The sequence below is a fragment of the Kogia breviceps genome, chromosome 11 (assembly GCF_026419965.1).
Source record: "Kogia breviceps isolate mKogBre1 chromosome 11, mKogBre1 haplotype 1, whole genome shotgun sequence".
Classification (NCBI taxonomy): Eukaryota; Metazoa; Chordata; class Mammalia; order Artiodactyla; family Physeteridae; genus Kogia; species Kogia breviceps.
In genome coordinates this window covers 43,850,937-43,874,170 of record NC_081320.1, presented here as the reverse complement: position 1 = coordinate 43,874,170, position 23,234 = coordinate 43,850,937, and the positions used below count along the sequence as shown (strand labels likewise).

The 23,234-nt window shown below is 49.6% G+C and overlaps 1 protein-coding gene across 2 annotated transcripts in view; it reads right to left on the bottom strand.

Annotated features, from left to right (window-relative positions):
* Positions 1-3,101: 3,101 nt before the first annotated feature.
* Positions 3,102-23,234, bottom strand: part of TGFA (transforming growth factor alpha) — a 102,521-nt gene continuing 82,388 nt past the window's right edge. Inside the window, exons 3-6 of one of the 2 annotated variants that reach the window (XM_059079839.2) lie at positions 22,174-22,294; positions 11,883-12,032; positions 9,084-9,193; positions 3,102-7,160 (exon numbers count right to left, since the gene is read on the bottom strand). In XM_059079839.2, coding sequence (XP_058935822.1) covers positions 7,153-7,160; positions 9,084-9,193; positions 11,883-12,032; positions 22,174-22,294 — 389 coding nt within the window. In that variant the 3' untranslated portion in view covers positions 3,102-7,152. The remainder of the gene's footprint in view (positions 7,161-9,083; positions 9,194-11,882; positions 12,033-22,173; positions 22,295-23,234) is intronic. The other variant, XM_059079840.2, reaches the window with a different exon arrangement.

The window sequence follows — 23,234 nt, the reverse complement described above, 5'->3', positions numbered from 1 at the left end:
AGGGAAGGGGGCTGGGCAGGGCCTGAGCTGCCCCTCCATCACCGAGAATCTCTGGGAGGCCACAAGCCCCACAGCAGGACAAGGGGACGACAGAGGCTGAAGTCTGGGCTCCCAAAGACTATTGCGGAAGGGTGCTGTGGTAGGTGGAGGTTTGGAGGGCTGGGGTAGCCCGTGGACTCATGGGCAGGAGAAGGTGGTCAGGATACTTAGAGGAAGACTGGGCCCCGAGGTCTTCTGGCTCATGTTCTAGTTCACCAGGCACCCACTGTGTCCCTGGTGGCCACCCAGTCTCTGCTTGATCACTTTGGTGTTAGGGAGAACAGTAGTCCAGGAGGTGGCTCTGATGATGAGAAAGACCCTCTGATGAGCTGAGGTCAACCTCTTTGTCCCTAGCCCTGCAACTTGAGGCTACAATGAACACCTTCCTACATCCAAGGAGAGTTTTCCTCACCCACCTAGGTCCTTAACCACTTCTAAAGGTGGTGTCCTGGGACCATGACCCTCTGGATGTGGCCCCTCTTGCCCCTGGCTCTCTGGAAATAGTTCTCATACAATCTCCCCTCCTCATGCCTTCTGTTACCTTGGATTGAATGTCACCGGAGGATGGAGGAATGAGGCCTCCCTTGAGTTGGGCAATGTGTCAACGGCATTTAGGACAGCACTAGATTTTTTTATTCCAAGAATCAGGCTGAGCAAGTGGGAGTTTATAAGTTTTACCTCAACAGCTCCCTGAGCTAAACGGGCAGGAGCGAAATAGACAGGGACTGGAGGTTCAGAAAGAATTAGTACCGCCCTAGGGTGACACAGCCAAACGCAGGGCTGCAGCCAACCCCAGGTCTTCACCTCCGGGCCTCCTTCCACCACGGGGACCCGGAACCCCTGTGCTCTGTTTGGGGGGCTTCTTTTACAAAGGCAGGTGGGAGCGCCCCGCTGCAGGGGAGGGTGCCGCTGCATGCCCTGCTCTGGTGGGACAAGGTTTAAACGATGCCAGCTCTTTACAGCACAGTCTTTCTGGGATGTCACATTTCTAGACCCGAGGAATCCTTCCGTGGAACAGGCAGGGCAGACCAGCCCAGGGAGTGGAGCCGTTCCCTTGCCCAGTTCTCAACTCCACTCCCCTAACACCCCTGAGAGGGGCTCCCCTGCCAGACTTGGACTTGCCCTGGAGGACTTCATGGCAGCAGTGGCTCCTCCCGTCCTAGGGCACCTGTTCAGCTGCACATCAGGGCCTGAAACTTCCATTGAGGTAAATGTCCCTGGAGAGAGGATTTTTTTTCCTCTCCTGTTTACTTTTCAGTATCAATGTCACCACATTTTCATTCCCAATTGCAAAATTTGGCTCCTGAAAAGCCACTGCCCAGTTGTGCGTAACCTCAAGCATCAGCCACATGGTACTCCTCAGGGGGCCCTGTTCCCACAGATGTTATCTCACTTCTTTGCTTTAGATGATCCCACTTGAAAGGAGGTCCAAGCCTCCCTGTTTCCCCAGGGCTAAGGCTAACATCTGCTGGATATTAAGGGATACTTAAGCGTGGACTAGGGTGGAACGCCCTGGATGGGTATCTCAGCTCCAGGCATCAAACCTCTCCTGTGCCACGTGCTCCCTGGGGCTTGGCATATTCCAGTGGGCAGTAGGGATTGGATTAGAATCACGGGGAGAGATTTTTAAAAGATGCTCAAGCTCCGCCTCTTGAGCATGGGGGCTTTTTCCTGGATGGGTCCTCCCCTACCACCGCAGACAGTCCAGTGCACCTGAACGGCTACTAGACACCGGTAACGGCAGAGGCAGTCTTGGCAGGAGGGCTTGGACATCAGGGAGGAAGGGAAGGAAGGGGGCAAGCAGAAAATCCAGTGGTTTAGAAATCGGGCCTGGAGATGTTCCTAAAGACTGACTAGGGTCACCAGGGGGGTACTGAGTATGGGTAGAGGTCTCTCCCTCCCTCTTCCCAGAGGTGAGTAAAGGCTCTGTTGAGGGACAGATACCACTCCAGGGCACTCAGAATAAGGAGCTGCCTGTATCACTTGTCTCCCTGTAAGTTAGGCCGACCCCAAGCCCTTTGAGGCCTGGACAACGGGCTCCACACACCCTTCCCTCACTACAAAGAGCTGAACCTTCCTTGGGACCAAGATCTCACACTGTACAGAAGCTACTTTGCTCTGTGCTGCTTCTCTACGTGTTCCTCTTACTTTTCACATGCGAGGTCCACACGTGGGTTGGAAGGGAAGAGGGTTAACCGTGGGAATTCAAGGGCAGCGAGGCTTGTAAGAATTGGGTTGGCAGTTTTAGAACAATTCCTTACAGTTAGAAGCTGAGCAGTGGGGACTCGGGCTGTGGTAGGAGATGGACAGGCCTGTTTTTCTCTTTAACTAGGCTGAGCAGAGAAGATCCAGGCCTTACTTCAAGACCGTACTGTCTGATGGCCATTAACTTTGAACACTAAGAGGTAAATTGTGTTAAGTTTCGCTTCCTCTGAAAAGCCTCTAGACAGCCTCTTCTAAAAACTGTAGCCCCATATGAATTTGCGCTTCACTGAGTCCTATAGCCCAGTGGTTCTCGAACTTGAGCATGTATCAGAATCATCTGGAAGGTGGAGGGGGCGTGGGGCATCTCGAGAATTTAATAGGTTTGGGGTGGGGCCTGAAAATTTGCGTTCCTAAAAAGTTCCCAGGTGATGCTGATACTGCTGGTCTGGGGGCCACACTTGGAGAATCATAGCTGCTAACACATACTCTCTACCTTAGAATTTCGGGCGTTATTTGTATTTGGGCTGGAATTAGTCTGGAATTATTTTCTGCATGTCAGTCAATCTCAGCCAGATTTTGATTCCTTTGGGGCAGGGATTGTATGTTTCATCTTTTCTTTCACACTAGTTAGTGTATTGTTGGACACATAGTAAATGAAATACTCATATATTGAGAAGAACTTCAGCAAATTTGGTTTTTACAAGCAGACAGGGATCAAGTAAAGTTAATTTTAGGATTCCCACATTTTGCAAAAGAGCATCTAGTTTTTTCTCATCATTCACATTTGCAGAGAAAAATCTTAAATGTGCTTCAGCCATCTCCCAATCTCATGAAAGAAAAAGCTCTAGTCTTGATTTAGGAAAAAAAAGAGTTCATTCCTTCATCCTTCCAAACAAGGTACAGTACAACTGAACAACAATACACATTACTGAAAAACACAACTGCATTTTACATTGCTCACTACTCTTTAAATAAGTACAATTCAGACACTAAGGAAAAGAACTACTAATCCCATTAACGCATTACAGAAATCAAAATTAACTTACCACACAAAATAAATTAAAACATTAAATATTAACCTTTTCAGTGCAACATATACAGAAGTCAGAGTAACAAGTTCTAAAAAAAAGCATCAGGTTTGTTATAATAAGATAATGAGAAGTTGAACACTTCAGTAAATTATTACACTAGGAAGAGGGGTTGTGTTCAGTACTATGTGTGTGTTTGCCATGAGATCTTTTAGAAAGCGTGGTAAAATCAGTGGCTCCAGAGAACAAGTCTTATGTTAGAACATTAAGAACAAACGTGTGTTCATCTTGTTTCTGTGATGTCGCCCTTGGTCCTGGCCTTTTTTTGTTTTTGCGGTACGCAGGCCTCTCACTGCTGTGGCCTCTCCCGTTGCGGAGCACAGGCTCCAGACGCGCAGGCCCAGCGGCCATGGCTCACGGCCCCAGCCGCTCTGTGGCATGTGGGATCTTCCCGGACCGGGGCACGAACCCGTGTCCCCTGCATCGGCAGGCGGACTCTCAACCACTGCGCCACCAGGGAAGCCCCCCGGCTTTTGAATCATCCTCTGAGCCCTCCTCAGCTGAGCAGGTTGGGAGGAATCAAAGCCCAGATCCTACTAAGGGGTTGAGGTCTCCTGAGCACTGTTCCTACCAAAACTGCCTGCAAGAGTAGCCGGCGGTTCTTGTGTACCGAGGCAGCCCAGACCTGGGAAACCAGAAGATGCCAGACACCTTCTCCACCTGCACAGACCAGGCTCCCAAGAAGGTCTGGAAGCACACCTCCACCCTCATCAATATGGGTGGGGGAATGTCAATCCTGCCGTCTCCTTTCATGGCAGATAGACTCTGGGGACATTCTGCCCCCCTTCTTTGCTGGCACACAATGGCAAACTCATATCTTGCTTGGTTACATGTGTATCCACATGTGTCTTCCAGATTAGGATTGGCTGCTGTCTCTCCTTTCATTAGCAGAAGATGTTTCCCGCCAGTATGCTTAAAGAAGTCACAGCCTGTAGAGCAGTGGGAAAATCCAGGCCCCAAAAAAGATTTGGAAGCACCCCCTCCCTTTTTTTTTCTTAGATGGGGGCTTTACATTTCTCCTGAGACAGACATTGGAAACAGCTGTGTTCCCCGCCCCCAGGCGTGTGGCTGCTTACCAGGTCAGATCTTGGGAATGATTCCCTGACCGTAATGAACTTGGCTTTCTAAAAAGCAAGGAAACACGGGGGACCTACGGAGATGGATTAGGAGATGATTTTTAACCTGAAAAGGGGGCGTTTTTACAGCTAACCGATGCCAAAGAAGTACCAATGCCATTAATGGCGTAGGAATCCAATGCCTGTTGGCCATCTGATTTCTAAGAGAGAAATCACTAAAGAAGCAAGGTTCTCATACCCTGGAGCATGGACAAAGGTCCAACCAGGCCTGCCTTGACCCCACCTCTGCTTCCAACTCTCTTCAGACCTGCTGGTTTACAGAGGACTGTTCTGAGAGGCACTTCTAGGATGGCATACATTTGAGCCCATTCACTGCGTGGTTGTACAGGCACAAGGAAGGGGGCACTGGCAGCCGTGACTTGCTGGACTGCAGCATTCACAGACCCTAAATATGAGGTCCCCACAGGGAACAAGGAAGGTTTCCTCTGCCTCCACCCTTATATTCTCACCCCTCTGCAAAGGCTCTTGGACACCTAAAGACTGGACACCGATCCTTCCACTCAGTAGGTGAACAAAGCCCCACAAAACATTCTCAACATCGGGTCATACTCTTTAAAGGCAACCAGACCTCAAATAGTCTCTAAAAGACCGAGTCAAGATTGTCCTAAAGTAAAAATGTGATCTCAAGTGAAAAACAAGTGATGCTACCCCACTCGCATTAGTCTCTCTGAAGCGGAATCAGACTTTCAGGAGAGCCTGATAAGAAAAGTTGAGTGCCAGCTGGGGTCCACAGACCAGTGTCAACTGCACTGGTCTCCTATGGTCAAGCCTCAGCCCACACATCTGCTGCTGTAGGACCAGCCTAAGGAATGCAGACTTCGGTGTATTTTCTTTTATGACTACAACCTGGGAGCTGTGGTCAGTTACACTGCTGGCGAATGGATCCCATTTCTGCTACGGGTGCTCTGCGTGCTCCATCATTCAATAAAAGTGCCAGAATTAAGACACGTGTCATATAATTATCTCAACTGTAGGAAATACAGAGAAAATGCACTGAAGTAGACACACTGGGGCAGAAGAATTCGAGGAGGACAAAATGACCTGGTAGGAATTTCAAGCCAACTTGACATATTTTAAAGGTCCCTTTCACAATGTGAGGTGCTATAGGCACCTATACTATAGCACCTATAGGTGCTATAGTACTGAAGGGTTAATAGGTAGAAATCTTCCATTTTTCAAACATTAGTGAGTAAGAGTTCCCTCACATACGGAGTCTACATATTATTTCATTGTTTTCCCGTTTTCAAATTTTAGTGACAAATCCTAGGGATGAGCGCCCACCGTGCAGCTGGAGGGAACTGGAATTTCCCACAGGCAGACCCACTGGGTTGGAAAGCACCCAGGAGAACAATTTCTCCTTCCCTGAGGGAAAAGTGAGACCCACACGGTGGAGGTGGCTTGTTAGAGTTTTTGTTAAAAAAAAAAACAAATGGCATCCTGGATGGAGAAGAAAAAAAAAAGTCACTGGAATATTTCTCCTAATGCTTAAAAATACATAGGAAAGTTCAATTTCTCCCTTTCAAAATCAAACAACAAATCAACTGAGTAGCAACGTGGAAAATAAGTGACTGGTCCCCCTTCATGGACGCAGCCCCAAATGCCCGTGGCCCTCCGCTAATGCTCTATTTCTAAACAGATTCTCAGAGGGCCTACTAGACGGCTAGTATGTTTCCTAACAGAGCGGGGTAGTCTGTTTCCCCCCCATGTAGAGGCACACACAGGCATTCTTCCTCTTCCTTGACAAGATGCCAGATCTCCACTGCTAGATTTGCTAACTTTTCAGCAGGAATGTATCCTGGGGCATTTACTAGTTTTGTGTATTAAATGGCATGACCTCTGAATCCCAATCTTTGCTCCCATCAGCAACTCATCCTCTGCTTCCATCTCCGCCTATCCTGGTGGCTTTTTTCCCAAGCTTTAGCTGTTCCAAAGAGATCAGACATTTCTAATCAGTCTAACTTTTTGGCCAGCAATACATGCATCATTAATGCAGACGTCTGAAAGGGTTTTGCACTTTTTACATTGACTTAAGGGATTAAAAATAACACCATCGTCCATCTAATAAATAAGAAGTTATCTCTGAGGGTGGCAACAGCTCGGGAAGGTCTTCAACATCATGTGTCTGTGGAAGGTATCGGGCTGGTTGAGGGTTCCGTGGACAGAGGACAGACACGGCTCCTCTTACACTGGTGTCTTCACGTAGCAAAAAGCAGTTATGCCTTTTTCCTTCTTCCCCCATAAGCGGTAGGAAAAAAAACTGTAACAACTGTAGGAATCTCCAGTGTCAGGCAGGATGGAGACTGTTGTGGGGAGATGGGCCCATTAACGAAAGCACAGCCTGGCATCCGTGACGGGCAGAACACACCTGGACACAGATGCCAACGCACACACCTCACTAGGTGAACAGGAGGTCCAGCCCATGCCGTTCATTTCTGACCAGTCTTCAGACTGTGGTCCACTTATTTCTTCTCCAGGTCACACTGGATAACCCCAAGCAGACAGAGTTGTGGACAGAGTTTTGAACGAAGGCCCACCAAAGACAAAAAGCCCACACAGGCGAGGGCAGGCAGAGTAGGAAAGGTCTGCTGGCCCGTCCCAGGCAGCCCTCGCCGTGCCATCCTCAAGAAGTCCTTTCTTCCTCAGGCTGCCGCAGGCCATTTGGCAGAACTCCTCCTCTGGGCTCTTCAGACCACTGGAAGGAAGGAAAAACAGGTTAAGCTCTGCGGGCCAGACCCCAGCCAGGCTGGGAAAACTGGCTTGGGACAGAAACTTGGGGATGCACCAGCCAAAGTCACCAGGTTCTCTTGGGCGGACAAGTCTACCTTCTGCTGGTTCAACTTCAGGGGCAGAAGCTCCTGAAGCTGCGTTTTCAGCGCCAAAGGAAACAAGAGAATGGGGATGCGTGCTGTCATGAGGGCCTTCATTCAACTGGAGGTGATTCAACCCCGTCCGCGGCCAGTTCCCTCATCAGGGGTGGCTTAGCGGGCAGCTCATGAGCTGGTCAGGGCTCTGGTAGCAGAATGGCTTCCCCCGAGGCTATAGAAGAATGGACCCCCTTGTTGCTCAATGGGTGGGCCCTGAGGGTATCCTCTGTGCCTGTCACGGGGAGGCAGCGTGTACCCATTCCCTAGCAGCTCCTGAGTCCAGCCCAGCCTGGACAGCTTCCTGCTCTGGTCCCTCCCATGGTTCCTCTGGAGGCGGGAAGGTACCTGTCAACTCAAGGGGAGGGGCGTCAGCCTTGGTGGCCATCACTGGAAGGTCAGATCCCTCTCCAGGTTCAAAGCTAACATTCTCTCAAATGTGGGTAGGGAAGAAGTGACATTAAATTTACTCTATCCTAAATGACTCTGCCGAGGTGCAGACCGATGGCACAAAATCTACTATAAATCTTCTTAAAAAGGCATACACAGTTTTCCTATTGGTGCTAAAAGACAAAACAAAAATATTTATCTTCATTAGCTCAATGGATGGTCCCCTGAGGTAGTGGAGGAGATGTGAGTGGGGCCTTCAGAGGACTTGGGTCTCATTCTAGCTCCCCCAGGGACTCAGGGAGGCACCCACGCAGGCCTTTGGCAGACTCAGTTTACCCACACCCTCCTCCTTAAGGCTATCGTGAGGATTAATGAATCAGCACCTTCCTAAATCAAAAGAGCTGCTCATGCACAATTACTATGGCTCTTGAAATGAAGACCAAGTGAACGGCGCGCCCAGGGCCTTCAGTTCCCTCCAGGTCAGATCACCAGGAGGCCGAATGAACACGGCAGCGCTCCAGCTTCCCAGGCACTTTTCTTCCTGTCTTCTCCATGCAGCCGTGAGCTTCTGGAATGCTGACTGTGCTACGGCCATACGGCTCTGAACGCGCCCGATCTCGTCTGGAATGCTGTTTACCAGAGAAGGACACCCCTAGGTGGACGAGTCTGGGGTGATTGTCTCCTGATCCACTACTTCCTAAAAAGGAACTCTAAGTTTCTGACGGGCTTTGTGGGTCAACCCAGCGTTCCGGAAACTTGTTCATGTGAGACTTTTCAGAGCCTGTCTGGAGCCCTGAGCAAGGGATGCTCGGATGAGGGTTCCTGAGATGTGAGTTTGGCCTCATATCCAGATGTCCAATCTTTTTCGTGGATGTTGGAGAAAATATTCAAGCAACAATGGTAAACTGAATGAAGATCACGGGATTCTAAGAGTTGAGAGTCCTTCAAGACCTTCTATAGGCTAAATCTCTCATTTCACAGATGGGAAAGGGGAGATGATTTCTCAAGGGAAAAAGAATGAACATCTGTTCAATGTCTACAGTCTGTGACACACTAGGTACTTCATATGGTACTTATTCAATTTGCACATCTTTTTAACAAGAAAACCAAGGCTCAGAGAGGTTAAGTTACTTGTTAAAGGTCACACAGTCACCAGTAAGGATAAAAGAGCTCCCTTCTGAGTAAAACACACATTAGAATAAACTAAACCTGACTCGGTAGGATGAATATCCTCTTCTTTTTCTCCCTTCTTTCTGCTTCATCCTCCAAGAACTTCTGCCCTGACCTGGAGAAGGTGGTCCTTTTCTCTACCCAATAGTGTCCCCCGAGGGAAAAAAGGCCTTTCCTTGAGGCAGCCCTCTTACCTGTTTCTGAGTGGCAGCAAGCAGTCCTTCCCTTCAGGAGGGCACTGGCCTTTTCGTGCCGGCAGATGAGGGCTCGGCACCATTCACAGTGTTTTCGGACCTGGCAGCAGCTGCAAAGGTGCAGAGAACGCGGTCTTGGCAAGAGCCTGGCAGGGGTGCCCAGCTGGTGCAGCGTCTGCCCGAGCGGCCTGCTGGGCAGCTCTGGGCTCTAACCCAGCCTTCCCATGGGGCCTCCAGAGGGAGAGACACAGCAGGGGGCTGAGGGCTTTGCAGGGTGGTGGCCTTTGGGGCAGGAGCTGGCCACCTGAGAGAGGACCTGTTGGCCACCCCAGAGGACCAGCCCCATTCGGCTGCTCTGCTCTGGGCTGGCAGGGTAACCTGGCAGGCAGGTACCTGGCTCCAGCCGATAGAAGGTACCGGTCCCCCGCCGGCTGCTTGCTCCCTAAAGCAGCAGTTGGGTAACTCCAGAAATGTGGGAGCAGCCTCAGAACTGCTGTCAGGACTGGGCCAAAGCTGCCACTTCAGGCTAGCCAGGGCTGGGAGGGCTAGGGACGGGGTCATCCATCAGGAATTGCCAGCAGAAAAGCTGGGACTGTGGGTGGGCTGCAATGGACCCACGGAAGGAATGGAAGAATAAATCATGCATCTCCGTGGCTTCGAATCTTTCTCTGAGGACTAACATTCTCTAGTCGTGGCAAACTCATCCTCTCAGTGCACCCAAAACCCGTAGTCCTAAAGCATCAGGACCATGAACGCTCCGGCCTCCCTCTGTGGGCAGGAATGGATGGTCTGCTGAGTTAGCACAAAAAAGGAACCAGAGAACCCAAGAGAAGGGCAGAAAAGAAAGCACTAAGACATTAATTACCTACAGACACTGATGGTTGTTTCCCTTGGGATACCACGGAGGACTGTTTCCACTCATTCTAACCCTAAGGTATACGTAACCTACACATCCAGTGTCTGGGGCTGGGAGGGGTCTCCTGGCTGACATGAGCCTGGAAGCAGATGAGGAAACAAGTCTGTTGCTGTGCTTCCCTGTTGGAGCCTGGTGACATTTCATGATCCTCACCCCAGCCCCCCTCTCTCGGCACTGCCCCAGGAAGGTTACTAGAGCCCCTGAATCTTTGGGCAGCAGAGCTGAGAAGGGACCCTGAGACATTTCTTCCCAAGCTGCTTCTGCCAGGGGTGGCCAGAGCAGTCTCCCGGGCCTGGGTCCCTCCTGAGCCACGGAGTCCGGGTTGGGACCAGCTCACCCCATGCGGGAGGGACCTAGGCCTTTGACTCCAGATCTATCAGTGACTGCTGTCTTGCTGTCACCTAGCCAGAAGGGCTTGCCCCAGTCACTACCCAGACAGCAATGGCCCAGGGCAGTGAGATCAAGGCCTCTAGATCCCTCTGGCATGGGATAAGCTGGTCCCGACCAGCTCTACCACTCAGGAGGGACCCCGTGCCCTGGCAACCAGCAGTCTGGCAGGGGCTTGGTCTCTCAGGGATTCTGAACTTGATCTCTGGCAAGGATGGGCTGGGAAAGGACAGAGGAGAGATGGGCTGGCTGCCTCCCTGGGAATTCCTCCCTGGGAATCAGACAGGCCGCCCAGGTACCCTGGGTTGTTTCTGTCTTCAGAGAATATGGCAAAATGAGCTTTTCACTACCCCTGGGGAGGCCCGCGTGGGCACCGAGTCTTGTTCCTATGGCTCTGGGACCCTCCTGGCCACAGAAACAGGACTGTGGGAGTGACGGGTGCCCCCACGTGGCCAGCCGGCCATGAGAACCAAGGCTAGTAGAGGTCTCAGCCCAGCTGAGACCTCATCCCTCACCCTTAACACTGGCTTGATCCAGGAGGAGGATGTGAGTGGGCTGTGGCTACTGTCAACAAGCTGGGGCTCTAGGGGCACCCCGTTCATTCCCAGAACCAGGAGTGTGTGCTTTAGACGCTCCAACAGCAGCAGCCAATAAACAAACGGGACGGAGACTCTTATTTATCTGTCCAAAACCCAGGCAACCCCAGAGGGCTCAAGTCTGGCTTCCTGCGGGAACACGCACCGCTTCCTCCAGGCCTGGCTAGAGGGGCCTGTCTACTTACTGTTTCCACCATGAGCTACTCTACGCTGAGCTAACCGCAGCCTTTGGCCGGTCTGTCGATTTCTTGTGCGTTTCCAATTAGGTAGCATACTCTGAGAGCTTGCTCTGTGACTTAGAGGTCTCCAAATATTTCCAGGGAATAAATCTGGCCAGATGCTGGAAATACAGCCCTAGAGCCTCTCGCTTTGCAGAGCAGTCCAATCGGGAGATATGGGCAGGCAAAGGAGGCTAAGAAACACCGGGAAAAGGGCTCAGTTGGTCTAGGGCTCAGGAAGGCTTCCTGGAAGATGTCAGGCAGAGACTGAGTTTCGGAGGAGGAGGAAGAGGGCAGAAAAGCAGAGAAAGGGGGAGGCCTGTCATAGCAGCAACAGTGGCTTTAGGATTTGCGAAGTGCCTTCTGTGGAGAGGAAGCGAGGCTGCTACTGCCCACGGGAGGCTGGGCGCCGTTTCTAGTTCCCTCTGGAACCCCTGCACATCCCCATCACAATGGTGAAGGCTCCAAGCCCACAGCAGAGAGCGAGCACCTTTGGCTCTGCTTCCAATGGGGTACCTGCCGGGATGTGTGCCTTTCACACAACTTGGCTGTCACCAAAGTTCCTCTTTGCTTTGCTAACACTAATCAGACATCACAGCAGTGAACGGTCGAGGTGGCCCTGATATGGCCCCGGGAGGGCCTGCAGGTGGGGGTCCCGGCCTCAGGGGTAGCAAAGACTCACTGTATCAGCACACACGTGATGATGAGGACAGTCAGGGCCACGATGGAGACCACCACCAAGGCAGTAATGGCCTGCTTCTTCTGGCTGGCGGCCACCACGGCCAGGAGGTCCGCGTGCTCACAGCGTGCACCGACGTACCCAGAGTGGCAGCTGAGGGAGATAGGAACATCAGCGTGCTCTCCAGGCAGAAGTCTCGTTCTCCCCACTCCCCAGGAAGGCTGGGCCAGAGGGGAAAAGCCCAAAGGGGCCCCTCCAGCCTTTGTTATTGGAGACAAAGGCATCAGCAAAATTGTTCCTACTCCCCTGCACAGTCTCCTCTTGTTTGGAAAACAAGGGATAACTCACCAGCTTATCATCTGAGGGGAAGGTGCTGCTGAGGCACTTCGTTATTACGGTGACCGTGCCAAATCCCGGGGGAGTGAGGAGGGCGGCAAGTGTGTCCAAGACACGAAGCTCATTTTGGCAGTTCATAAAAATCCAGGTTATTTTTAAACTAAATGTGTGTATTCCGAGTTCTTAGTGATGAGAGAAAGACAACATGCTAAACCAGCAGGAGACAAAGACTGGTTTGCTTTTTTATCTTCTTTATCAAGTTTAATGAGTTCTGTAGACATTTACCAGGTGGGGCATGTACTGGACTAGAGGCCAGCACCACTATCTGGTAATAACAGCGGGCCTCTCTCCGCTAGAGGATTAGTAACGGCACAAAACGATGCATGTTTATGAACATGCACGTAGCCTGTACAGGGCAATACAACACAAGGTGATAGCACTACTTGTATTGCTACTATTTGGAGACTCTTTGGCATCAATCATTTCAGTAGCAGACTCCTCCTAAGAGCTGACGGCTGAAGCTGCTTCTTCCGCGTAGCCCTCACCTATGCTAAACTCCCCCCACCCAGATTCTGGCTGGGGCCACAAGGGGTTCTTGCATGGTGATTCCTCAGGACATGTTCTAGGCATAAGGAAGCGATGGTCATTTTCTGATGCAGGCCCTTTTATTTCCCGCCAAGCATATGATTCTTCTCAGTAGAAGATACTTAGCTTACACACAGGTCCCTTTGTCTGGGGTGACTTTTTTATTGTAATGAAAATGTTTGATCACGACTGTCTTCTCAGGTAGGATAGCTTCCTTCCCACAGGGGACTTCCTTGAGGGGCAGTCTTGCACCAAACATCACACTGGATTTAAAGCTTTTTGTCCCTCCCCACCGCCCTTCAGACACGACAATGACAGTTAAACATTTTTTTTTAAGAGTCTACCTTTTGAGGAAATAGCCCGACTGTCACCTTCACTTTTAGATTAAAAGGCTTTGGAAGGGCAAGGAAAATGAAGGGGGATTAAGGGTCCTAGTATGCCTGCTGTTGTGCAGGGCCAGCTCCAGGGGCATTGTATTTGTGATTCCCTTAAACCTGGGCTCCTGGGCTGCCAGACCCCACATGCCAGAAGGAGTCACAGGACAAATACAGTGCATTTTCCTGGAGTACAGGTTTTGCTCAATGCTAGCACAAATGGAATCATTTTCAGGTACTGTGTGGGTTTAAGGTTAGGGCAAACAGGAGATACTGCAAAAATGGCTGCTTAAGGCTACAAGCTGGGATACCAGAACATATAGCTTCTGTCTTTAATGCTGCTTAATGGAAAAGTCTCTCATTGGTGCTCTTTATCCCAAAGCCCAACTGTTATGTACCTCCTTTAAAGGTATTCTTTAGTTTGAATTCTTTTGTCTGAACTTGCTTTTCTGTTAGAGGTTAGTTTACATTTGACACATGTTTTCTCATTTAGTCTTTGCACAGAAAAGTCAAGTCACTTGCCTGTGCCCACCCTGCCAGGGAAGAGAGAGAAATCCATTCCCAGGTCTGCCGACCCCAGGGTCTGGGTTCTCGCTCATTCAGCAGGGCTGCTGCCCCTGCATACTATCTGGGGATTGTGATGAGAATGGCGCAGATTCAGCTCTTGATTAAATCTGGCTTTTGGTTTAGCCTCCAATCTTGAAAGTGTAAAGGAGATTTGAGGTTTTCGGTTCAACAGGGGTGCAAAGGGTTTGCAGTCTTCAGTTAGTAAGGAAGCTGGGAAGGGCCAACTGGGATGGAAAATGCCATGTAGAGTTCTCCACAGACCCGAGGAGGAGAGAGCGGCCTCCAGAGAGGAAGAAGATGCAGGAGCTCTGGCAAGAAGACCTTGTTTGAAAAAGGATCTGGACCATAGAAGTGTGAACACAGACTCTCACGGACTTTGGCTAGGAGGGCGATGACTGGGGGCCAGGAAACAGGGGCTAGTTTGCTTTTGTTTGGTCTTAATAACAAAATCATTTTGAGGGCAAATTCAGGAAACAGCTCACCCTGTAGGCTGGGGAGAAAACAAGGTGCTGGCCCCTTCCCAGCAGAGGGGGAAGCTGACGGTGGACGGAACTAGAGACTGAGAGGCGATAAGCAACAGGCACAGGTGATGCACAAATTGAAGCTGTGGTGTCGACAGCGAATCCTGCAAAGGGTCCCTCCTCCAACCCATCCTGAATATTCACCCTGCACCCGGATGGCTCCCACCTGGGTTGCGGGCTTCCTCCATTTGGTATCCAACACCCCTTATCTGCAGGGCCCTAATCCACCCCCTCTACTTTATCTCCAGTCACCTAGGTTTCAGCCAACCCAAGAAGTACCCCCATCCCCAATGTCAGCTAAACTAGTGCCCAGCACATAGGCACTCAGGACACGTCGGCCTGTGAATGAATGAATGAATGAATGACTACCTTGCCCATCTCAGCTCCTGCCACCTTCTCTGCCTGGAATATTATTCCTCACTTTCTTCCTCAAACTCCACCTCAAAGACCACATTCTCCAAGAAGATATAATTAAAAGACTCACTCATTCATTCGCCCTGTCATCCATCCATGCATTTTCCATAGCTCTTTCTATGGATCTCCCTAGCCTCTCCTCCTATGAAGGCCCTTAGGACTATACCCACCTCTCTGACTGCCTCTCCCCCAAGCCTCACTTTAGGCCAGCCTCCAGGCTCCTGCAGGCAAGACCAAGCTCTACAAAAACTCTGGTGAACCACAGAACAGAAGAGGGTTGGGGAGCCTGGGCTTTGGGATGGATTGTTAGATGTCTAACCAGGAGTTGCAGTCAAGCCAATGAGACTTCTCTGTAGCTGGGTGTTAGTTTGCTTCCTCCCAGGGAAGGATAGCGTGATGAGGATTTGCACAGCTATTCGTGAAAGGTCCACGCTATAGGAAGAGCACCCCAGGAGGCAATTTCACCCAGCTAGAGATGTTCCTACTCTAACCTGCAGGCCCTGAGAAAGGAGGATTCTAACACCTCCTCAACTGCTTGGTTCTGGAAACCCTATGAATTAACAAATCAATGCTGGGGACTCTAAGAAATCCCATTTAAATAAAATAGTGGGAGCTTAGTGCTAATTACATTATCTTATCAACGAAGGCTATGCTAAACTCCTACATGAACTATCTCTGTTAATTCCAACAATGACTACTGCATGTGAGGTCTGGGCTGCTGATCACCTTGTTTTACAGATGGGGGCGGGCAGATTCAGGAATTAAAAACCTAAGGATCTCAACTGTGAAGGAGACCTTTCTGGGGTAATGCAAATTAATCACTACTCTAGGATAGTGATTCAATGGCAAACTCACAAACTGCACAGCAAAAGGGAAGAGGGGTGGCTGATGGTCCCATTAAAGAGGTCTTCCTGCTGTGGGTGTAGCAAGTTGCAAAGATGCCCCCAAACAGTGCCGTCTTAACTCTCTAGTGAAGATAACCCCCTGGGCTGGGACACTGAGTCACAGGACACCTGTATTGGGTTTACCCTTTTTTGGCTTCAAGAACTGGATTTACCAAGTCCTAGAACCTCTTTGCTTGGGGCGCTTGGGAGGAGTGGGCTGGAGGGAGTAGGGGCTTCCTCATCGTACAGCCCTGGGTTCCATGGTCTCCCCAACTTTCACTGCTTCTTCAGCAGGACTCGGATCCTTCAGCTGTGGTGATGGTAACACTGTGCTGTTCACAATGGTGATCGTGCTGATGATGGCTGTTCTTAGGCTCCGCTAGGAACTGGGCTTCAATATTCTCTAATGTGCTAATAGAACTTTCCGTGATGATTCGACAGATGAATGGATAAAGATGTGGTACATATATACAATGGGATACTACTCAGCCATAAAAAAGAACAAAAGAAGCCATATGCAGCAACATGGATGCAACTAGAGATGATCATACTAAGTGAAGCAAGTCAGAAAGAGAAGGCAATATCATATCACTTATATGTGGAATCTAAAATATGGCACAAATGAACCTATCTATGAAACAGAAACAGACTCACAGACATAGAGCACAGACTTGTCTATTGCCAAGGGGGATGGGGAGTGGGGGACAGATGGTTTGGGAGTTTGGGGTTAGTAGATGCAAACTATTTTTTTTTGTGTGTGTGTGTGTGTGTTACGCGGGCCTCTCACTGTTGTGGCCTCTCCCGTTGCGGAGCACAGGCTCCGGACGCGCAGGCTCAGCGGCCATGGCTCACGGGTCCAGCCGCTCCGCGGCATGTGGGATCCTCCCGGACTGGGGCACGAACCCGTGTCCCCTGCATCAGCAGGTGGACTCTCAACCACTGCGCCACCAGGGAAGCCCAAGATGCAAACTATTACACGTAGAATAAACAACAAGGTCCTACTGTACAGCACAGGGAACTACAGTCAGTATCCGGGAATAAACCATAATGGAAAAGAATATAAAAAAGAATGTATATATATGTATAACTGAGTCACCTTGCTGTACAGCTGAAATTAACACAACACTGTAAACCAACTATACTTCAATAAAAAAATAAATTTAAGAAGAACTTTCTGCGATGATGGAAATAGTGTCTGTATGTGTGCTGTCTAATACAGTAGCCACTAGCTGCCTAGAGGTACTGAGTACTTGAAATGTGGCTAGTGAGACTGAAAAAAAAATTTTATTGGAGTATAGTTGATTTACAATGATGTGTTAGTTTCAGGTGTACAGCAAAGTGAATCAGTTATACATGTACATATAGCCACTCTTTCTTTTTTTAGATTCTTTTCCCATATAGGCCATTACAGACTATTGAGTAGAGTTCCCTGTGCTATACAGCTGGTTCTTATTAGTTATCTATTTTATACATCGAATAGTGTGTATATGTCAATCCCAACCTCCCAATTTATCCCTCTCCCCCGCATCCCCTGGTAACCATAAGTTTGTTTCCTACATCCGTGGCTCTACTTCTGTGAAAAACTAAATTTTAATTAACTAAATAAATTAAATAGCCACACATGGCTAGTGGCTCCTGTCTTGGACAGCAAAAGCTCTGCATGCATCATGGTCACGGGGTCCTCATTACAATCCTGAGAAGTAATAATCCCTCCATTTTATATGCAAAGAAACTGAGGCTTAACGGTGCTAAGTCACTCAGATCTGTCTGATGTCCAAATCCATGCCTTTAACTGCTGCATTATCCTGCCTGGTGTGTGATCCTCAGTACCTGCTTCCCCTGGGGGCAGAGAGAGGGTGTGCACTTTCTCCAGACTTGCGGGTGGGTGATGTCCTAACGTCTTACCCCTACAGCCCATCACCTGCTGGTTATTGAGATGATAGTAGATATACATAAAGTGGCTCAAGCACCAACAAGAAAACCACTCCCACTGCTGATCTCTCGGGAGGCGTGTTCTCGGTCACACGGGCAGTCTGCTTGTGCACTGAAGGCGGTCACCCCTCTCTGGGTGTTTGACTCTGTTCAGATCCCACTGGAATGTACTGTGGCCGGAGCCAGGTGGAATGTTTTCCTTGGCTGACAGCAATGTGCTTTCACACTTTGCTGTGGGAAAGTCAGGGAGTTCAGTCACCGAGGGGCGTTTTTTGTATAGGTGAGACACTTCGATGAGTTGTCACTGGCTGTCAACACTGGAACCCTGAAAACCTGTCACCTGGGTGGCTTCCTTCAACTGTTTTCCTTTGTTTGAAGGTTTCTGCAGGCAGCAGACCAACGGAAGCACATTAGAGAATACTGAAGCCCAGAACTGCAGCATCTGCCTCAGGGAAAAAAATGGTGTTTGAGTCCTAACCTTGCATTTCTGTGGTTTTACTTACTACCTTTGGAAATTCTTTCCCTATTTGTTTTCTGAAGTGGTTGGCTCCTAGCAGGGATTTACTAAAGGGAGACCAAAGATACAATCTAGGGTTCATCTGAAGCATAAATGTTTCAGGATAATGTTCACTACCTTTGGTGATTTCTGACTAGTTATTTGTTTTAACATTTTTTCCTTATCTCATATTTTAGTGTGAGACGTCATTTTAGTTCTCTGGAAACCTAAGGACTATTGTTCTCATGGAAAACAAAGCTTAAGAATGACAGTATTTTAGAAAGAGCTCCCTCTTTTTGGACTATAATCTTGGGCCCCTGTGGGTTTTCCTGTAAGGCCGTGACTGACACGGCCTTAACTTCCAGGTATGTCAGTTTTATTGACAAGAATGAGTGTGTCAGCTGCCTAAAGCTGGGGGAGTTCTAAGTGCAGGGACAGCATGTTTTGCTTTCTCTGCATGGACTCACAGTTTTTGGTCTGGTGGGAATTAATGAATTAGAACATTCCTCTACGCGCCGTGAATACAAAAAGGTATAAGGTGTGGTCCTGCCCTCACTGAGCTTACAAGCTCCTGTGGCGGCAGAAGTGAGCAAAGCAGGCTGGCGTGAACAGAGCAGAACAGAGCGGGGCAACAGGATGGCTGGGGGCCGACTTTGCTTCGGTGCTGGGGAGCTGCAGGAAGAGGTGGAAACTGGGCAACTGGAGGGGGCAGGCCGTGTTCCAGGGAAGCTGGGCGTCTGCCTGGAGGTGTAATACCTGACTTCCAAAATGCGGACAGCTAATTACAACCACCAAAGAACAAGGCAGACTCATCTACCGCGGTATGAAACACGTCTGTGGGCTGAATACCACCACTGGGCCGCCACGATCCAGCGGGGAAACTGAGGTAGAGAGGCGGTAAAGGCTCAACGTGGCCATGCCTCCCCACAGACGGTCAGCTTTCCCACACTGCAGAAGGGTCTCCGCTGATTTTGTAGACCCTGCCCTCGGCCCACAGGAAGGATTCATTGAGAGTCTGTGCTGAGGGTAAGGAGAGTAGGAATGACCCTGACCTTCCTCTGGAGGAAGGTTTACCTGCAGGGCAAAGTTGCCCACACCTTTCCTGGAAATAAGAGCTATTTGAGGTGAACTCTGTGAGACTGAGACAGAGACAGAGTGACCTCAGGGGCAACAGCTGAGAACATGGGTTTCGGGGTTGAAATTGATGGGACTGAACCCCAGCTCCACCATTTATGGGCTCTGGGGCTGCCTAACTTCTCTGAGCCTCAGTTTTCTCATTTACACAATAAGGGCAAGAATCTCTACTTGAGAGGGGGGATGGGAGGACTCCATGAGTCACTGTATGTGGAGTGCTGGGAGGCGGGCCCCGCACACAGTTACAGCTTTTACAGAGAGCTGACTATTATTATTAACAGTAATAGTTATAGGGTGAGTGGGGAGAGAGACAGCTGGTCCTCCTGACCACCAGCACATAATGCTGTGTAAATGCGATGGACGGTGATCTCCCTGAGCCACGAGCAGGGCTTGGGACCTAGACTGAGCAGAAAAAGGGAGCCACCACCCCCTGCTCTCAGAAGGCTTCCGCCAGCTGAAGGCGGCTCGGCCACAGGTAAGGTTACCTGCTGACCCAGGCTGAAGGCTGCCAGCTCTCAGAGTTTACAACAGTCCCTGATCTGGTAGAAAAACTGAACTTCTGACACACTTTCGATCAGAACTCTCCTCTCTCTCTCCAAAGAAGATCCCTCCCATCACACAGCCCGGGGCAGCCTGAGGTCCCGGCACCGCTCCGCTGGAGGGGAGAGGGCCTTCTGCCTGCTGCACTGATAGGCTTCCTGAGATCTAGGCCAAGAAGCCACCCTTCCTTCAGGGCCAGTGTTTTTCCATAATGACCAGGCTACGATCAAAAATAATCCCATCAGCCTCCCAGAGGCTCCTATGTGTATTTTAATAAGAATGATCATCATGAATGACGACTACTGTCATCAATGTGCTTTGTATTTAGGGGCAGGGAGGGCTCTTGGCTCTGCAGACGGTGGCCTGGGGGCCTCACCCAGGCCTCCCAGGAGGAAGGTGGCCAGTGTGCCTCTCCAGGCTTCAGAGGCACCCCGAGGGGCCTGCCCAGGCTCACAGAGCTGCACCTCAAGAAGAGGAAAGCCCTACCCACCACCACTTACTGTGGCAGGCTTTCCCGGTCTCCAGTCTCTCCTGGGCTACTCATCCGATACCCTTAAGCATCGTGGTTAAGAATGCAGTTTTAGGGCTTCCCTGGTGGAGCAGTGGTTGAGAATCCGCCTGCCGATGCGGGGGACGCGGGTTCGTGCCCCGGTCCGGGAAGATCCCACATGCCGCGGAGTGGCTGGGCCCATGAGCCATGGCCGCTGAGCCTGCTCGTCCGGAGCCTGTGCTCCGCGACGGGAGAGGCCACAACAGTGAGAGGTCCGCGTACCGCAAAAAAAAAAAAAAAAAAAAAAAATGCAGTTTTAGGAGCCAGACAGGCTGGGTCTGAATGTGAGCTCTGCTATGTGATCTGGGCACAACTTCTCTGTGCCCACCTCACGGGATCATCTTGAGGATTACATGAATTAACACATGGATCATGCTTAGAATGATGCCTGGCATGAAGCAAAGCTCAATAAATGCTGGCTTTTATTAACATTTAGTATTATTTACTGGTATTATTAGTTTGGATCATATGAAATTGCTGACTTTTAACCGTTTTTGACCTATAAAAATGGCAACTTCATAGACATGGGTGGTTCTTAATGGGGGTAGAGGGCAATTCTTCCTCTGCTCCCAACCCCCCCCCCATGCTGGGGGACATTTGGCAATGTCTGGAGACATTTTTGATTGTCACGACTGTTGGGGGGAAGTGGTGCTACTGGCACCTAGTGGGTAGAGGCCAGCGTTGCTAACACCCTTCAGTACACAGGTGAGCTCCCACAGCAAGGGGTTACCCAGCCCCAAAAGTCAACAGTGCCAAGGCTGACTATAAGGCCACCTAACAGTACTCTACCACGCACAGATTTACTTCCCTAAAACACTCCTTCCCATGACTGGCACGGTTCCCACTGCCTAGAGAATAAAGGCTCACTTCCAACAGGCTCTGGCTTCCAATTCATCTCCAATCTTGTCTCCTCCCTACTCTGGCCTCACTGACTGTAACGGCAGGTCCCCCAACACTCCAGGCCCGGAGCAACCTCTCTGCTCTCCCCACCAGCCAAACCCCGACACCTGCTCCGGGAAGCTTTCCTTACGGGCCTTTCTTGCTCAGTCGGGCTGACCATGGCAATCACTGGTGGCTCTTAACTAATGTGACTCCTGGGTCCCATTCCTGGAGATTCTGATTCAGGGGATTGGGGTGGGGCTCAGCTATGTTTTCAGAAGCAGCCCCCAGGGGCTCACGCTCAGGCTGCAGTGGCAAATGCCACGCCCCGGCCTGCATCTTTATTTCCAAGTTGCTTTGCTCTGTTACCACTCATGTACACCAACCCTCTGCATGTACTTCTGGCTTATTTTATTAGCTGGATGAGGGCAGAGACCTCATCTTAAGTGATGCCAGCTATTCAAAGGGATCCAAACAAATGCCTTGCTCTCCAGAAATTCTAAGTAGTGAATTAAACTTGAACCAAAATTAGGAGTTTGGGATTAATAGATATGCACTACTATATAAAAAATAAACAACAAGGTCCTACTGTAGAGCACAGGGAACTATATTCACTATCTGGTAATAACGTATCATGTAAAAGAATCTGAAAAAGAATATATTCTTTATATTAAAAATATATAGAAATAACTGAATCACTTTGCTGTACACCTGAAACTAGCACAACATTGTAAATCAGCCAGACTTCAATTTAAAAAAAAAAGAAAAAAAACGTGAATCCAGGAATTTTCAGACTTTGTTGAACCCAGGAGTCACCTGAGGTGCTTGTTAAAAATGCAAATCCCCAGGCTCTAAACTCTAGGAGTTCTGCCTTAGTGGCTCTGGGCCAGGGCTCTGGAACCCGGATTTTTAACCAACTGGGTTTGAAGCAGGTCTCCCTTAGCCTGCTGTTCTGATTCTCTAACACATCGGCTCCAAGGCTCTCAGGGGCCTCTGGCATGGCTTCTGGAGGGAAGTGCTCTTTTAATGGGTTGCTGGCGCGTCTGCAGCCCCAGCACCCCAGAACCCCAGGGGACACTTACACACATGCTGGCTTGTCCTCCTGCACCAAAAACCTGCAGGTTCCATGGAAGCAGAACTGACTGTGGGAAGCTGGGCAGTCATTAAAATGGGACACCACAGCTGCGGCCACGGGCGGGTCTGCTGGGGAGAGAAAAGACATTTGGCTCAGATCCAAGGCATAGCAAGACATCCCACTGGTTCACCCCACCAGAGAGGGAGCCTGGATGGCTGGGGTTTCTGGTTTCTACCAGTACCTCCTCTTCAGCTCTAACTTTCTAACAGCCAGTACAGGACCAGAGATGCCTGCATTGAGAGTTTTCCAGTGGGGCTTTACTTATTTACTTCACTTTGTAGAAAACAAAACAATCTCTCCAAAAGACTCAGTGTAATTCAGAGACACCAGAGCAATTTTACTTTCAAAGCCTGTTCCCCAAGAATGACCTAATTTTACTTTTCCAAAGTGATAGTGATGATTTTTTAAAAGATAGCCTTCATAAAAATCTGTTTTAAAGGCAGGAAACCAAAGAAAGGCATAAAAGAGTACTCTAAAGCCATTAAATTGATGCTGAGGAAGAATAATGACGCAAAAAGATGCTCATGATATATGACTGTAAGTGAACTAGTGCATTTCCAGTGTGGTCTGTATAGTATGATTCTATTTAAACAAACAAACAAACAAACAAACAGAAATTTAGATGCGAAGAAGAGTCTGGAAAGGGTTTACATGAATCTGGTGGTAGGGCCTCTCTGGCCTAAGTTGATTAGGCGTGATCACGCCATGAAGATGACTTAATGCATAGAAGTCCACCCAGGAGTAGCACAGGCAGTACTGGGAAAGCCTTGATGGGGAGGGAGAGGCAGCAGAGTCTGGTCCACTCAGAGCCCTGGTACCTCTAACTCTCAAGGGTTTGGGGCATCACCAAACCTCTCAGGCCAGCTGGAAGCACTGTTGGGAACCACACATGACCTAATGGCCAGCCCAAAGGGTATCACTTTGGATTTATTTTATTAGACTCCAATAGCCTTGTTTTGTCCAAATAACCCTTGAGAGAGAGTAGATAGCAATTTCAAGATGGCATGA